This window comes from Aplidium turbinatum, chromosome 9, assembly GCF_918807975.1.
Source record: "Aplidium turbinatum chromosome 9, kaAplTurb1.1, whole genome shotgun sequence".
NCBI classification, from domain to species: Eukaryota; Metazoa; Chordata; class Ascidiacea; order Aplousobranchia; family Polyclinidae; genus Aplidium; species Aplidium turbinatum.
Window position 1 is genome coordinate 17,659,315 of NC_137480.1, and position 17,246 is coordinate 17,676,560.

Below are 17,246 nucleotides of genomic sequence, written 5' to 3' on the forward strand. Positions count from 1 at the left end.
CGTGACTAAAGTACAGTAGTATTCGTTCGCATTTTTCAGCTTAAATTCTGTTAATGTTTTATTGTAGATTTCTCAAACTATGTTCATACAAGTGAGTCATTTATGAGTATTTTTTTTCTGTATGAAACATTCAGTGGCGTGGCTAGGGAATGTGCCGCCCGGGGCGGATTTAGATTTTGCCGCCCCTTCAAGAAAAAGCATGTGAAAATGAAATGCGTTTTTTATCAGACTACAATCAAAATCAAAAATCGTAGTCTGAAAGTGCCGCCTGGGGCGGCCCCCTCCCGAGCTACGCCACTGGAAACATTTGGTAGTTGTGGGGCCATTGCTTAGGCAAGGAAATACATCCAGAACAAAATTTCGGGGGGGATGATGAGTATTAGGGTGTACCATTTTGCAAAAAGTTTTTAGAAATTAGTGCGGCTATGTATCACGGGTTTCCACTTTTGTTAAAAAGTATTTTGGTGGAGTTTCAGAATTTTCCCGCCAAAACTGTGGTTCTGCCGCCATTTTGAAAAAATGGCTACCGGATAAGATATCATGAAGATCTACAGCCTTAAACTGGCGCAATGTGATCATGTAATATGTCGATTACAGGGTTTTTGGGGTCACAGAACACGAATCTGAAGTCAAAAACGCTCTACGGCAACAATTTTGTAAAGTGAATTTTGACATATAGGCTAGGCTAGATGTGACCACACTGTTTTGGACTGCAGATTTACATGAAAAGAGCGTCTTATTGTCATTTTAACCTTAAAATGCATGTGTTGTATGCAAAAACTTTTCTAGTCGGTGTGATTATATCAATCAATATGAGGGAAAAATGAACATGTACTTTCTCGTGTACTTCAGATCCAATAAAAATCTACTAACTAGTCTACAGTAGCCTGTATATTTAGTTGCTAACCTATACCTACTTACTAACTAATGGGCAGCAACAGAGTATCCCACGGCAGAGCAAAAGGTTCGAAAAACAGAAGTAAACTCTCCCAACTAGGTAAATGCCTTACTTCTACACGACGAAGATTATCATTAGCTACAGTGACTCGAAGAGTAGCTAGTGATCCTACCCAAGTTACAAGATTCAGATCAGTTATGCCACTGAATGAGACGGCCGGTGAAGCATACCGGTCATTGGCACAAACACCAAAAAGAAAGTACTTCCTTATTGGAAACACTAGCAAAGACTAGGTGTTTCTAAGCTTCCTAAAAGCTCTGACGTTCTAGCTAGGCTGTTGTTTCTCAGAGACGAAAGTCACAGAACCATCAACCAATCCATCGTGATTGCAAGGGAGGAAATTCGCCAGGTATGGAAACATCATTTTGGCGTGGGTTTGGTATTTGGTAAGAAAAACGAGAAACAATCTGGAACAGAGAAGGAATCGTGTAAGGTTATTGTTAAAAATGCGGATATAGACCGGCATCTGAGGAATTTGTATGAAACTTGGTATCAACTAGAACTTGATTCTAGGCGTGTGAGGAATAAAAGTGATTCATTTAAAAAACGTTTGCATGATATGGAAGAAAAGCTCAAGGATGCTCTGAATATATGTAAGACTACCTCGCAGTCAATTCTCATGCATTCTGGTATCATTGACTGGGAGACAGATCTGGAAAATCAGCTCCAGCGAGATCAATTAGGTTGCGCATTGTGCAGAGATGCTCTGCAGAAGAGACTGGACTTAGCAAGAGAAAAACGACACAGCGCAGCTGGTGAAGGGAAATAGAAAGGGATGTTGCTGACAATCTTAAAACCGTGAAGTTGGAGTACAAATGAAGAAACACAAAGTGACAACTGGAAAACTCCTGAAAGGAAGAAAAAGAAAATGAATATTATGTTGCCTATACAGCTTTAACATCTAATCGACTTGGATTGAGCTATCGGCAAAGAACAATGTTCGTGGCTGCTGTGGCTCAAGCGTCCGGCAAACAAGTCTGATACTAATATCTCAGCCACAACAGCTCATAGACTGGCTAATAAGACTAGGTCCTCTCACACCCAAATATCAGAGATGAGCTCCAGGCCCCTGATTTGGAAATAATTCACTGGGACGGTAAGATTCTGAAAATGAGAGGATATGTTTCATCAGAACGGTTAACTGTGTAGCCTATATAATTATATGTGTCTGGCGTTAGTTTTGATGATGAAGATAATGCAGAAATGAAGCAGCTGCTGGGAGTGAGATACCAGACGGCACCGGATTATCTCAGGAACAGGCCGTAATAAAGTTGGTAGAAGACTGGAGAGTGAAAGGTGCCATTGGTGGTATGTTGTTTGATACGAGTGCAGCCAATTCAGGGAGGTGGCAAGGTGCTTGTACATTGCTGGAGGCAACAATTGGGATAGCAATTTGGAACTTACTGATTAAAAGTGGCTACAAATGCCAGTATCAGAATGGAAAAACTTCTAAAATTTATAAGAAACTGAACAAATTCGCTTTGAATGTAAGGGTGGTCAACGATATTGCGGTACGGGGGATTAAGCTATTCACTGATTTTATTGACAGGTGTTCTGACGAGAGCCACCTGCAAGCTCTCTTGCTTGTTGTGCAAAGGCACAGTGAACAGTTGTCAGATTACAAAAAGGCTACTTTAGCCAAACTCAATTGTCAAAAAAATTCGTCCAGAATTTAGTGAATTGTGTGTTTGCTTAACTCTGGTATTGCGTTGATGATAAGGAATATCATGCAGAAGAAACAGGGATAGATCATGTCTGAGAGTGATTAACTCAATTTGTTTGTAAATGAATCGTGTTGTTATTTCAAAAGTTTGACAATAGTTTAGGATTATTCATTCTGGGGTGAGGTATTCTTGGTTAGGTTGTGTCCATGTCTGTAAAATTTCACCATTAATTTCAAGGGGTAAAATTTCACTTTGCAAAATTGTTCTCGTAGAGCGTTTTTGACTTCAGATTTGTGTTCTGTGACCTCAAAAACCCTGTAATCGACATATTACATGATCACATTGCGCCAGTTTAAGGCTGTAGATTTTCATGATATCTCATCTGGCCGCCATTTTTTCAAAATGGCGGCAGAACCACAGTTTTGGCGGGAAAATTCTGAAACTCCACCAAAGTACTTTTTAACAAAAGTGAAAACCCGTAATGCATAGCCGCACTAATTTCTAAAAACTTTTTGCAAAATGGTACACCCTAATGAGTATTATTGCAAATGTTAATGAGCCGGTCGGCGTGTCGCCGAAAGCCACACTCTCACAAAGGAATCTGAAACTCTTCCTGAGAAGTTAAAAAAACAACTAAAATTGCGCATTCTGAGAGCACTTTCAGCCTAAATCAATAGCTTTCCTAATAGCTTTTCCGACTTAATCGAATTCGGAATATACGGCGTCATAATTGCCCACCTTTGTATCTTAAACCACTTAGAAAGCTTGGCAATGTGATAGCCTATATGTGAAGTCACACCACAGCCAATGGATGGCTCATTGAAAAAGCCGCTAGCAGCGAAAATGTTGTCTAAAATCTAAATGCCGCATAAATTTGATAAAAAACGTCTTCTTTCAATAAACTTCTCTGCAGTTTTTCAAAAGCTTACACGTCTATATCAGTCGGTTACATTATCAGGAAGGGAAGGAGGGGCGATTGCTCCCTTTGCTTCCCAGACTACGCCCCTGTGCTTGTGCTATCTGTCTTTTTAATTGTTTTGGCCCACAGTATTGATCATAGCAAAATTTGACATTTCGTACTTCAGCATTAGTGTTATGCGGGCTAATTAGTAGGTTTAATCGCGGGACTTTGACTACTATCCGAGTTTGAACGAAACAAAAGTTATTCGAACATTGAAACGTCGATTTTAATTATCGTCGTTTTCGTTTGGGCCAAAAGTTCATCTTTCAACTTTAAGACCATGGATTGGCAATGTTTTCTGGCAACTAAAAAAACTTCCACTCAATTTAGCGAACGTGGAATGGTAGCTTGTTATCGTTGATGATATGATCTGCAGCCTGTAGGGATTTTAGATCATGGAAGATGCAAAACTACATCTGCTTTTTGCTTATCCGCCACTCCAGAAGGGTTACGTTTTTTTTCTGATTTACAGACTATTCCACTTTTTATGGGCTATCTATATAAGAGTAATAAAATTAGTTTTCAAGTAGGCCTATATAGTTTAAGTTTTTTGTAGAAAACAAGCTTGTAGCGAGGTGTAAAATATGGTCAAATTGGCAACTGATCTTTTCAATGTTGCCAGAAAAGTGTAGCTGCTCGTTCCTTGGTCAGTTTGTGCATGGTGCAAAGAAGAAATTCGGCATTCGAGTGAAGACGTGTTCATCGCACCATAAGCTATACTTGTCTGGGTAGGCACCTAGGGGCGGATCCACTGATCCAGCAAGTAGCCTCTAGGATAGGGATTTCAACAAAAAAACAATGATGTAGCCTATAGGCCATGATCTACATAAAATTGCGAAAAGCAGTCTCCTGCATTGCTCAAGCGGCAAGCGCACACCTCGACGATCGAATCAGCGTCGCTTGATCTTGCGCTTTCATTGTACGGTAGCCTAAATAAAGTCGGACGTTTACCAACTGAGCTATTAATTGGGGTAGACAGTTCCGAAGCTTCAGCCTTATTGACCTTCAAAAGCTACCCTTGCGTAATTCAGTTAAGTTGTTTTTATTTCGGACCATCACAGAGGAAACAATACACATTAACATAGCAAAGACCTAGAAAAAGAAGGTAGAAGCAAAAAAACGTAAAAGTTGAAACATGCTTGAGACCATAGCCGTACGAGACCAAACCATTTTGGGGGGGGAAGGGGGACAGAACATAAATTTGGCCAAATTTGCACGCTTTTATAGAAATTGCCCAAATATAATGTAGCCTATGCGCAGGGCCTCCGAGAGAAGCTAGCACTGGTCGGGAAATAATACGAAAAATGGGCTCCATAATATTTTTTAGCAAATATACAACTAATTTGTATCTTGCGTTGCATGTTCGTGTTAAGCTGAAACTAGCTTACTTTCCTCAGCATGAAAAGAACTTCCTTCAATGTAAAAATCATCAATAATAATAATCACTGGACCACACTTGCAGAAAAAATGCCATTGAGGCAAACTATTTTGTCTAGAAAGCTTTGTAAACACACAACAGGCCTACAGGCAACGAAAATAGTTCAACCAAGCATTTAATTCAGGAGTGTCCAAACTTTTTTCCCACGCGAGCCAGATTTGATAATAAGTGTTCGCGGGCCAACAGCCACAATAATTTTTCTGAAAACTGCAAGTTGAATTTGTATGACTTTTATGTGTCTGCAGGCCAAAAATAACACACTGTACAACAATAGGCGCGGGCCATACAAACATGTCTCGTGGGCCAGGGTTGGCCCACGGGCCGGACTTTGGACATCCCTGATTTAATTCAACCCTTTCTGGACTTTTTGCAATGCAAAGTTACGGATCACAGCATCAAATGATAAAATTTTGCGACGTCTGAATTGATGCACAACATGTATAGTTAGGCTTTTCAATCGGTTTTGAGTCATCGGCCTACTGGAGCGCAAACAATTCTTTACAAATTTCAGTAATTGCTAAAACCACGTTCTCAAAGCGCAACCGTTGGAGGTAGCCTAGCTACCGGAACACAAAAAAAAATCATAACAAAACTGTTTGGAAAAACCTTTTGAAAGTTGAATTCAATGATTCCTTGTATAAAGATTATGGGGCGGTTCCTTTTGGTTTGCAGCTGGTTTGCTGTGTGGCTTTCTATCAAAAGTACCAACTCATCCAAAATGTCTTGAAAAATGTCGTTGTTGTAGCCTACAAATGGTTTAAATTTGTTCCACATGCCCGCAACTGCACAATAGACATAAGATGAACTTTTCATGGAACTTCAAACTCATCGACGATATGGTTGAGTTTGTTGATACATTTGTCAATTCCAACAACTATCGAATCTTTTGCAATGTAGGCTACGGTAGAATACATTTCCTTCGAATGATTCAGCTAGTTAAGTGGTTATAAAAGCGTTCTGTCCTCAGGAAAAGAAAATCACTTTCTTTTAAATTTATAATTGCCACTGCAACTTTAGCTTGCGAGTAGTAGCCTACTTTTCTCAGCTTTCTCTTACTTAGATTACATCTTCCTTTAATTTCATTAAATTCATCAGTGAATGTTGTTTAGGACCGTAATCCACATAATGCATAGCAGTCACAAATTTAAAACTGCTAGTTGTAGGCTACTTTAGCATTGACTCAGCTTCCGATCAAGCTCTTGTTGGTTCCAACTTGGTGCATTTAAGAAATGTCTTTAGAGCTTCAATTGCAAAAGGGTAATGTAAAGCATTGGGTTTGACTGCACCACGCCTTGATTACCCTCTCGAAGTCAATTTTCTTTGCAAGATGATAGGACAGCTTACTTTAGATTTTTCAGAATTTTTCCTCTGACTGGGCTATAACTTTAAGATGCCACAAGCTTACAGATAATCAATTACTCCAAAATGATAAGACATTTGAACAACACTGTCTGTAGGCAACATTATGAATTCCAACTAGATTTAAGCAACAACATCCATAAACAAAAAACTCAAATAAAGAAAAAACTCACTACCTTCCAAAATCACATCATGAAAAGCATGACCAACAAAAGGCTGCTTGACCACACAAAAACAGAAGATCTTTTAACTATGACAAAATTACATCCAATTGCAGCAATAACAAAATCAAAAGTTTTGAAACTGTTTGGCCACACTAAAACATCACAATTCGGAATCAGCAAAGTTTGCACAGAAAGAAAAGTAGAAGGAAAAAGAAAACGTGGCAGACAACCAAAACGATGGCAAGACAACATCCAATCAAGGATCGGACTCAACTTGGCGACACTGGGCGAGCTGGCTCAAAATCGCCACTCTCATGTTGATGCGCAATCTGCTGCAGGCGGAGATGATGACTGATGATGATGATGATCCATAAACAAAAAATATACAGGATTTACTTTCTTTAATCGTGCTTGGACTGATACCTTTAACTTTCCCAGATAACTTATGTTGGATACAACATGCTATGCCTAATTGCCTAGCCAACGCAGATTTTGAAGTTAAGGTTCAGTTGCCAAGCAAAAATAGTTCCCGCTTAGCTAAAACAGCACCAGTTTTCAAATTGAAACTATCAATACAATCGAAACCGTTCAGTGATACAGATATCATTTCAACTTCAGATTTTACGTCTTGAAGCTGTTCAACATCGCCTACCTTAACACAAAAATGATTTGTTCTTGATGAGAAGCATCGAGAGTGACATTTACAATGATTGAGAAATACTTGGAACTACGCACTTCATTTAAGAATGTGTTGATTATTTAGTTGGTACATTTTTACTTTGGTACTAAAAATGGGCCCCCCTCAAAAGTGCAAAAACAAAAAAATACTCGTTTTTCCTTTACAATGTTTTGCTAGGGGGAAACTGGCCCGACTTCCCCCCCCCCCCTCTAGGAGCCACTGCCTATGCGGTGCATGATAACAATGAAAAACTAACATAACAAGATCACCAGCTAGCTAGGATTTCTTATCAAAGTAATCAAGATAGAACAACTGAATTCATCTTTGAAGATACCTTGCTTGTGCATTGTTCGATGCTTCTGCACTTTGGCATGGTAGGTAGGAGTAACAAATATTGTTTTAAACACCACAAATAAAAAACAACCCCACTTTAATATTCTGTATAAAAAGTATAAGGTAGGCAGTAGGCTACTGGTTAAAATTAGACCAAAGTGCACTGATTAATAGACCTTGAAATTGAAACAATGGAGCCTGTCTGCAGTTATATGATTGCACAAATCATATCAGGAAAATCAGCAACAAGAAATATATTAGTAGCCTACTTAGGCTACCAAAATGTACTGTAGCCTATTGTGGTTTGTATTTACTGCAGGAATACATACAAGAATCCTTTAATGAGAATTCCTACAGGCAAGAAAATATACCCACCTAATTTTCTAATATTTGGACCCAGCATTCACTGAAAGGAAATTTTGAAACTGAGTATATTTGTAATTGGACAATATAAATGCACTCATGATAATATAATAAAACCCAAGTTTGCACATTTTACTTTAGATTCTAGGATGTCTCACCCTAATTAAGCATTTTTTTGAATGAAACCACGGTCTGAAAGCAGAGTACTCGGCTTGAGACTTGGCCAAGTTCAACAACAGAGCAACCCTTGCGTGATGCTTAAGGTACGGTAACGGCCTTGAGACACACAGAGACTGACTATCTTGCTGATGATTAATTGTACAATTTTGAATATATTTTATAGACCGCTACACAGTATTAGGCTACACACATAAATAATCCTCCAACTGGTGTGATGGACCTCAGACAGCAATGCAAAAACATAAGGTGTGGCAATGAAATTAGTAAACATTGATCAAAAGAAATATGCACTGAAATTTGATCTAAAGAAATAAAAATGAAATATGCAAACAACTGGATCTGTCTCCACAGAACAGAAGTCAAGATATTATTAATGAAAAAAAGTGGAGCTGCCATGTTTTACACAAGATCTTGCAAAGCAAATATTTTGCCAGCTTGCATGGCAGGTTTTGAGTTTGGAAAGCTTTGAAATAAATGAATATATTATGATTGGTTTGAGATTATATATTTCAGCAGTAGCCTATCATTTAAAATATTGGTGAAATTAACATGACAGCACAGTTGCATAAACAAACTAAAATTTTTTTATTTTTATTTTGGGGCGCAACTGCATCATTTGGGTAGTTTTATATTAGGGTAGTTTTAAATTGGGTAGTTTTATAAAAGTAACCAAAGAAAGCTAAGCAAAACCACAATATTAACATTACATTTAACAGGTATAACATTTTTTGTCAAATGTTGTGGTGTTGCTTTGCTATGTCCGTTTATGGTTGAAAAAGTAGCCTACTGTAACCTCTCCACCCGAATTGTTTTATAAAAGTATTCACCAGATTTATATAAATTCATATTTTGTAGTTGCCCAAATCAAGATGATCATCATTTTATCATTAGTAGGCTAATTTTATATTTTTGTTGTTGCCCAAATCTAAACGATAGGCCTACAGCAGTTATGTAAATGGAAAAAATTGATGAATTTGTTTATTTTGGGGAAACTGCCTCACGCTAATTTGGGCAGTTGCAAAAACAAACTAATCAGTTTCATCAGATAATTTCATGTTTTCAGCTGCCCAAATCACCACGATGCATTTGTGAAAATTAATAAAATTAGCTACCTATAGCAAATTTTGCGTTTTGATTTGGGCAGTTTGACATATTTTGGTGGCTGCCCAAATTTGGCATGATGCAGTTGGTTAAATGCATTCCGTACTACAGTTTGATCACCATACAATACATCAATACGGGTGTGCCAATTGCCAAATGAAAATTTTGCGGCACATTTCTTGTGCAAATAAGAGGCTTATACAGTAGAATTCGCCTATAACGGCTTCGTTTATAACAGTGGTTCTTAACCTTTTTTCTATCAAGCCCCCTTTCAATAATGGTCATGTGCCTCGCGCCCCCCTAGATTTTAAATAAGTAGCCTATCATACCAAAAAAATTGCATTTTTGTCTGTTTATTGTACACATTAGTGAGATACTTGACACTGCGTCTTAGCGACTGGATTTTTTAATGCGAGATTTAACTCCAGAGAGTGAACAATGTAAGTCTCCTTCAACTGTCAGCCGGTTTCTGTACTTGGTCTTGATAGCAACGAGAGCAGAAAATGCAGCTTCACAAAAATACGTGGATCCAAACATTGTTAGAATTCGAAGAGCCCGAGTTGCGATAAGATGGTTAATAGGAAGGTAATTGGCCCCGAACGCCCCAAGTTCCAGTTTTTTTGAAATCTTCTTTAGCTGTGGAGTTGAACTTCATCTCAAGAAACTCCTCTTGTCCTTCTTCGAAAATATCAACTACTCCGCATTGAAACGGGTTTCTGATGAACTTCCAGGTTTCACGCTTCTCATCCAGATCTGGAAAGTATTTGATAAACTCCGCTTTCAATTCATTAAGGTGGGTTTCTAACTTATTTGTTTCTTCAACTCAGACTCAAAGTTACCATCTTCGAGAGCAGAATCCAAGTTACTGAAGCTCGCTGGATTTCCTTGTTCAATTCGACTCTTCCAGAGGTCGAGTTTGGCTATAAAGGTTCGAATGATGTCATGATGCTTAATGATGTTGATGTTTTTCCCTTGAAGCTTAAGCATTAAGTAAATAAAGCTGTAAAAAAAGAAATTTGACCAAAAAAGTAAAAATGAAGCAGCGTCGAGAAAATTTGATAAATCTGGAGTTCAGCGCAAAATTGTTTTGTAAAGTTTTGATCTAACTAATAAAGCAAGAATTACTGAATATAATATAAAGTAAGATAAAATACGAAATATGACAAACAGCATATGTCCTAGGATATTAGAGTAATTAAAAAAATCAAAATTGTTGTAGAACTCGCGCCCCCCTGAGAGATGCTCCCTGGGGGGGGGGCGCGCCCTCCCGGTTAAGAACCAATAGTTTATAACGTCAATTCGCCTATTACGTCACATTTCACTCGGTCCCGGCAGAATTCCTATCTTTTGCGTACATTGTAGTTCGGCTACAACAGCATCGCCTATAACGTCAATTCGCATGTAACAGCACCCTTTGTTGGTCCCCAGACTTCTTTTGTTTATTTATAAGGTCACTTTAACTTAAGCCATCTCCTTCACCACGGACGGTCAGTCTTTTAATCCAGTTAGCGCTGCTGCTTGCAAAATGTCTTCCTTTTATTTTGCTACGTCGTTCGCAGCAGGGACTTTAATTAACTGAATTAACTTTTTTCCCGTGTGAACAATCTCGAAAATGATGCAAACGTCATAACTCGTGAAGCAGTAGGCCTAACATAGAGCGACATTTTGCATGACATACATGTACAAACTGCCGCAGAAGATGTCGTACAAGAGGAGGCCGATGATGATGGTGATGCAGGCCCGTAACTAGGGGGGGCGCAGAGGGGGCGAAGCCCCCCTGCAAAAATGTTGGCACCCCCTGGAAAAAAATATGTTAATTAGCTCTGTTCGCTGACTTTTCAGTTTTATACTCAATTTTCTTGTGTTATTTAATTGTAAACATTGTGTGTTTAAGGGTGTGGTAGAATGTTGTCTCTAAAATGAAGTTTGCCTAATTTTAAACGAAACTGCATTAAAAGAGCGAGTTTTGCCAATACCAAACATTCAAATATCTCAGCCAGGAATTAGCAACAAGAAAACATAGAGACTTAGCTTTATTACCGAAAAATGCCCTAGAAAACATGATCTTATCCTTTTGCTATGCCACCGGACAGCACCATTTTATAGGAATATTTATACCTACATGTTTGTTGAAAATGCTTTCAGAATGCACCAAATTCAAAGTAATTTTTCAAAATTTTCTGGGGGAGGCCCCCCAGACCCCCCGCTGCTGGGTGTCGCCTTTGGCGACGACGCCGTCGGTCTTTGCCCGTCGGCCGTCAACCCCCACCCCCTTTCAAAATCCCTGGCTACGTCACTGACTGTTTCTATGATAAACTAGTCTAATGTAAACGTTGTATTAGGCCTACGATTAATGTACTTGCGTAAATATACCCACATTGTGTACAAACGTCGTTTTCGTACATGATACGGAAGGTAAAAGTTGGGCCCCCTCTAGAATACTTTTTGCCCCCCCCCCCCCCCTGCTGCTCCAAGCTAGTTACGGGCCTGTGGTGATGGCGACGATCCTTGTAGAACCTGACTGGATTATACACCTCTTTCTTTAATCAAAAGACAGTTTTGGAATAGGTTGCGGTAGTTCGTCTATACGTCAATTCGGCTATAACGTCAGTTTTTGCAATTCCCTGGAGGTGCTGTTATAAACGAATTCTACTGTACTTAGTTTGATAGGTAAAAGATATTAATTTATAGTTTTTTTTAATCCATGCAATTTTGTAGTTTTTCATATAGCAATTTTTGCCCTAATAAATGCAAGATTTTGCCCGAATTCGCGACGTTTTGAAACAACAGGGAGGCGGCTGCCCCCCTGGCTCGTACGGCTATGCTTGAGACCAAAATAAGTAAAGAAGTTAAAAGAAAATGGGCACGGTCGCAACACCTTCAAAAAATTTAAGATGGAAGGGAAATAAGAAAAAGAGTTGCAAACAAAACAAAAACATATATCCAGGTCATAGCTTTATGAGCACATAGCTTTTACCTGATATTTTCAAGATTTGTAGGCTATGTATAGACAGCTGCTATAAACTCCACCTCCGCCACTACCATTCAATCCTAATTTTATTGATACGTTTTTCTATATCGCATTTTTACAAACTTGTTTTACGACAAGAATCGGAGTTCCGTAGTGATGTGAAAACGTGCTTCACAGCATTTTTTTGTCTTATCTATGTGACGATTGGTGGGAGTGTCACAGATCTTCTCGCACTGTGATTGGCTGTTAGCATGTGGGCGTCCGAGAAGGCAGTGATAGATAGTGTTCTTGAGCTATTTTTCTCGCCATGCGGTCAGCGATCGAGTGTTCGGTGACCTGTGCTTACGAAATACTATGGGTCAGGTTGTATAAAAGGATACAGTAGCTGCTGAGGAAATCCTTCGTTCAGTTATGAGTTTGAGATGTTAATCATTAAGCCCAGCAAAATAGGCTACGTGATAGGCTATTTAATTGGAAACAAACAGTTCTACATCGGCTTGTTATTGATGTCTGTGGCTAAACTCTTTTTTCTTTCTTTGGAGTGGTGTGACTGTCTCTGCACACCTGTGCGTATGACTCAAGAATATATTTACTTAGTTTACGCAATTTTTGGGAAACTAGTCACTTTTTGATTTTCTTTTTGGGTTAAATTGCCCTTGTTGCGCAATTGCTAATGTTAATTGTAGGCCTGTTTTCTTTTTCTTTTCTTGGTTTGGTGGCTGTGCAATGTTAATTGTAGGCCTGTTTTCTTTTTCTTTTCTTGGTTTGGTGGCTGTGCAAGTGTGCATTCTTAAAATAGTATTTTCCAAACACTGTTTTCGTTTTATCACTTTATCGTTCTTTGCATGTTCGCGCTAGCAATGAAAGATAAAATTGAATTGAATTATTTTTCGCTACCATTCCGATTGCCTCATGAATCATAATTTAACCAACAGCTGTAGACTGTAGTCTAAGTACAAGACGAAATAAAAGGTTTCTCTCTCTCTAACTTACAATGCATTCTTTTTACTTTTTGGTTATTCTGCTTGTTTGTTTAAATGTGGCGTGTAGCTCCTGCGGGCACCAGGCCCGGATTTAGGGGGAGCAGAGGGTGCAGGTTCCCCGGCCCCCCCGACTTCTGAAGGGCCCCCATACGTGGAAAAAAAGGTGATTTTCTGTTAATTTTTTTCCTTTCAGCCTTTGAAGTTTCTGCAAAATGCTGTGCAGTGCTGGATTAATGCTAGTGTAGACGTAAAGGTGTTTTTTGCACGGGGGGCCTCCCGATCTAAAAGTGCCCAGGGCCCCCATCAGCTAAATCCGGCCCTGGCGGGCACTGCACGGTGCAGACGTCTTTTAAAGCTTCAATGAATACATGGTTCTGGAATCCGGGTGGCTCAACAGGCTCACTGTTTTTCCCTGCGTCGCGTACAAATCCTCAGGCTGGAATTTCACAGAGCGCGTACTTGCTCTATCGCATTACGTTGCATTCACATGATTTTGTGTCTATCTGCGTTGTTGGTTTGTTGTGTGTAATCAGCAAGTCAGGGTCATGTTTCTAATGTAAAAGCTAGTCGTTAAACTGCAACGTCCAGTGTCTCACTTCTACAGGATAAAAACTAGTAGGAATCTTAACTCTTGGTACGGTACCGCATGTAGCCTAAGTTTTGATAAGTTATGGAATGAGTTGGTTTTCATTATGTAAGTTTGTCATATGTTTCAAAAAGTTGCAACGTGCAGTCGAAAGTAGGAAATTAATTTCAATAGTTTTCAAGATGAGCAATGTGCTCCAACTGTAGAAACTCTCGTCAGTCGTCATGACTTCAGTTTCAAGATTGATTTCAATCAGTTTTGTATTCTATTTGTAATCAAGGCTTAATTTCGTCAGACCGGTCTTACTCTTTTTTGTTCCAATGTGCCAAGTTGGCTTGTGCAATCGCAATAAACTACAAGAATATAGACGCTGTTCTCTGTTCATCCCCACCGCTACCGCGCTCGGGATGTCGTTGCACTACTACAGCTGTATATGGGTGGCCCATTTTTAAACAGTGCCGCTACATGGCGTTATTGAAACAAAATAAATTGACTTGTTTAGATAACCAATCCCTTGTATGACTAATGACTATGTAATTAGCCTGGTTTGGTTTTGAATCTTTATCCTCGAGCTGCCAAGCCTTGATATGTTATTCCTGGTAGTTTCGCATAGCCTACTTGTAGAGGCTTAATTTGACCCAGGGCCAGTCACCGAGATTGACAGAGGGAAGTTTCCGATTGTTGTTGCCAGGGAATCATTCCATCCATTAGGTTTCGCTAAACGGAGAGCAGTACTTAGAATGTATTGCTCAAGCCAGGCGCGAATCTAAGAGTTTTTTTCGGGGGGGGCCAGAAAATTTGAAAATCAATTAAAAAGAAAGAAAAAGCTAAACAGATATGAACAATGATACTACGACATATACGATATGCTATAAAATAGACATTAAAACAACCATTTTCATCAATTGTGATGCCGAGGGACTAATATCAGCTGTTTAGAAGCATATCAAACCATTTGATGCGGAAACATACAATTTCTACAATTTTTCACAAAATTTCGGGGGGGCCCGGGCCCCCCCCATAAATCCGCGCCTGGCTCAAGCGCATATCCCGAGAGTCCAACCAACACTGCTTGATCTTAAGCTTCTTTGTTCACGAAGTCATGCGACCATCTGAATTATTGTTCTGAGGACTTCAATACAATAAATACCATTGTTATTGAAAAAGATCTTGCAACACTGACAATGCATAAAAATGGGCAAGAGATGTTCACAGGATCCAGATCGTGCAAAATCATAGAAAGTTGTCAGGATCAGGACAATCAATTAATTTTGTTTCAATAGCGCCACGTATAAACAAATAAGCAAAGTAAATGGAATTTTCGAAACAACGCTTTGTAAGTTACATCTGTTGGTTAGATTACCGGTAGCCTATGTTAGACAGGATCTTGATTTTTGTGGAAAAGCAGTGTAGCGGACGTCGAATAGTTCAGAGCATCCGCTCATACCTAGCTGTAAATTAATGCAGCAACATCCCGAGTAGGCTACATCGGGGGTGGGGATGATCCGAGAAAGATATCTTGATTTCTATAAGTATGAGTTCATTGCAATAAACAACTCCTCAAATCATCAGGATGCATTAACTTATAAACGTTACAACCAAAAGATACCTAGCTAATCGGACGTAATGAACTTAATCGCATCATAATTCGGAAAATTAAACTACCACCACAACTGAACTGGTGCTATGACTTTCAAGAAAAAGAAATCCGTATCCGTGGTAAACTGACTGGAAAAAGATGCAGCACCCAATGACTGACAAAAACAATACTGATTCTGGTTTAACGCTAGCGCGTTGGTGAGAAGCCCAGTGTGATAGGAACGCTCCAAGCGATGCACCAAAGCGCAATGTGGCAAGCAGCAGATACACAACACTAAAAAGACGTAAAACTACGTATATGTGTATCAAGCTGCGGATTACAAGAAAACGCACAATTACGGTACTGCGAGCGTTTCAAATTCCTAATAAACGACACAAATTATAGCAAAACTGCAGGGACTCAAAAGGCCTCCAGGTTTCACAACTGCATACCAGCTCAGTGGCCTGGTGGTTTCGTCTTCGGCTCTGGTGCTGGTAGATCTGAGATCGATTCCAGGTCGGGTCAAACCGAAGACTTTAAAAACGGTAGGCCTACCGATTGTGTTCTTTCTTGCGTAACGCAGTGAGAATAAATCGGGTAATAATGTGATAATATCGTAAAATCTGATATAAAATTAAACATGAGCCCTGTCGCTAAAAGACCTTAGCTGTTGTAGAGCGACAATAAATAAAACCATAACATTATTATTATTATTCACAACTGCAATAAGATTCAAGGAACCACAAAAAAAGCCGCAGGAGCTACAAGCAGGATTCAAAGTTTTTGCAGGAGATCAATGGTTGAAAACATGGTACAGTAGAATTCGCCTGTAACGTCAATTCGCCTATTACGTCACATTTTTCTCGGTCCCGGCAGAATTCCTATCTTTTGCGTACATTGTAGTTCGGCTACAACAGCATCGCCTATAACGTCAATTCGCATGTAACAGCACCCTTTGTTGGTCCCCAGACGTCTTTTGTTCGTTTATAACGTCACTTTAAGCCATCAGCTTCACCACGAACGGTCAGTCTTTTAATCCAGTTAGCGCTGATGCATGCAAAATGTCTTCCCTTTATTTTGCTACGTCGTTCGCAGCAGGGACTTAAATTAACTGAATTAACTTTTTTCTCGCGTGAAAAACTATCACCTGTAAAAAACAGCTCTACAGCTGACCTTTAAACAACTCAAAGCAACAGTTGTACGTGCAGTAGCCTACTGTATAAACTAATTCACTGAATTAACTTTTTTCCCGCGTGAAAAATCCGAAGTCACGACGATAGCGAGCAAATCCTACACTATTTAGCAAAAGCTGAACGCTATGTGGTAGAGAAATCTGTGTCAAAACCGCAACAGCTGAAGATCAATGCCTTTTTTGCTAATAAACAATGAACTTATCTGCTACTGTATGTAACGAGCTGTAATTTCCTGTACCTTTCGCTGTGTTATTTTTTTAAAAACAATTTCTTTGTTTACTGTATTTTTTGCGTGACTTTTGTCAGTTTGGTGGTAGCCTACACAGTAAACCTGACTGGATTATGCACCTCTTTCTTTAATCAAAAGACAGTTTTGGAATAGTTTGCGGTAGTTCGTCTATAACGTCAATTCGGCTATAACGTCAGTTTTTGCAAATCCCCTAGGGGTGCCGTTATAGGCGAATTCTACTGTATTAAATTATTTACGAACTTATCAGATTTATTATTTTTTCATATAGCCCACGCGTAGCATCAAGTGAGCAGTGACGTTCGGTGGCTTAAACCATTGGGAAAGCAACTTGGAAATATGCTGCAGCAAGGTAGTAGGCACGAAGGGTGTAACCGTCGGGCGAAGCCCGAAAGCGTGTTGCCGAAGGCAACACTTCCAGCGGGGGGTCTGGGGGGCCTCCCCCAGAAAATTTTGAAAAACTCTTCCAATTTGGTGCGCTCTGAGA

General features: G+C 39.4%; 1 protein-coding gene across 1 annotated transcript; it reads right to left on the bottom strand.

The window, feature by feature from the left end:
* Positions 1-9,774: 9,774 nt before the first annotated feature.
* Positions 9,775-10,187, bottom strand: LOC145776744 (general transcription factor II-I repeat domain-containing protein 2A-like). The gene is made up of 2 exons (XM_082587971.1): positions 10,040-10,187; positions 9,775-9,953 (listed from the first exon to the last, which is right to left on the bottom strand). The coding sequence occupies exons 1-2, from the start codon at positions 10,185-10,187 to the stop codon at positions 9,775-9,777; spliced, it is 327 nt and encodes a 108-aa protein (XP_082444097.1).
* Positions 10,188-17,246: the final 7,059 nt, after the last annotated feature.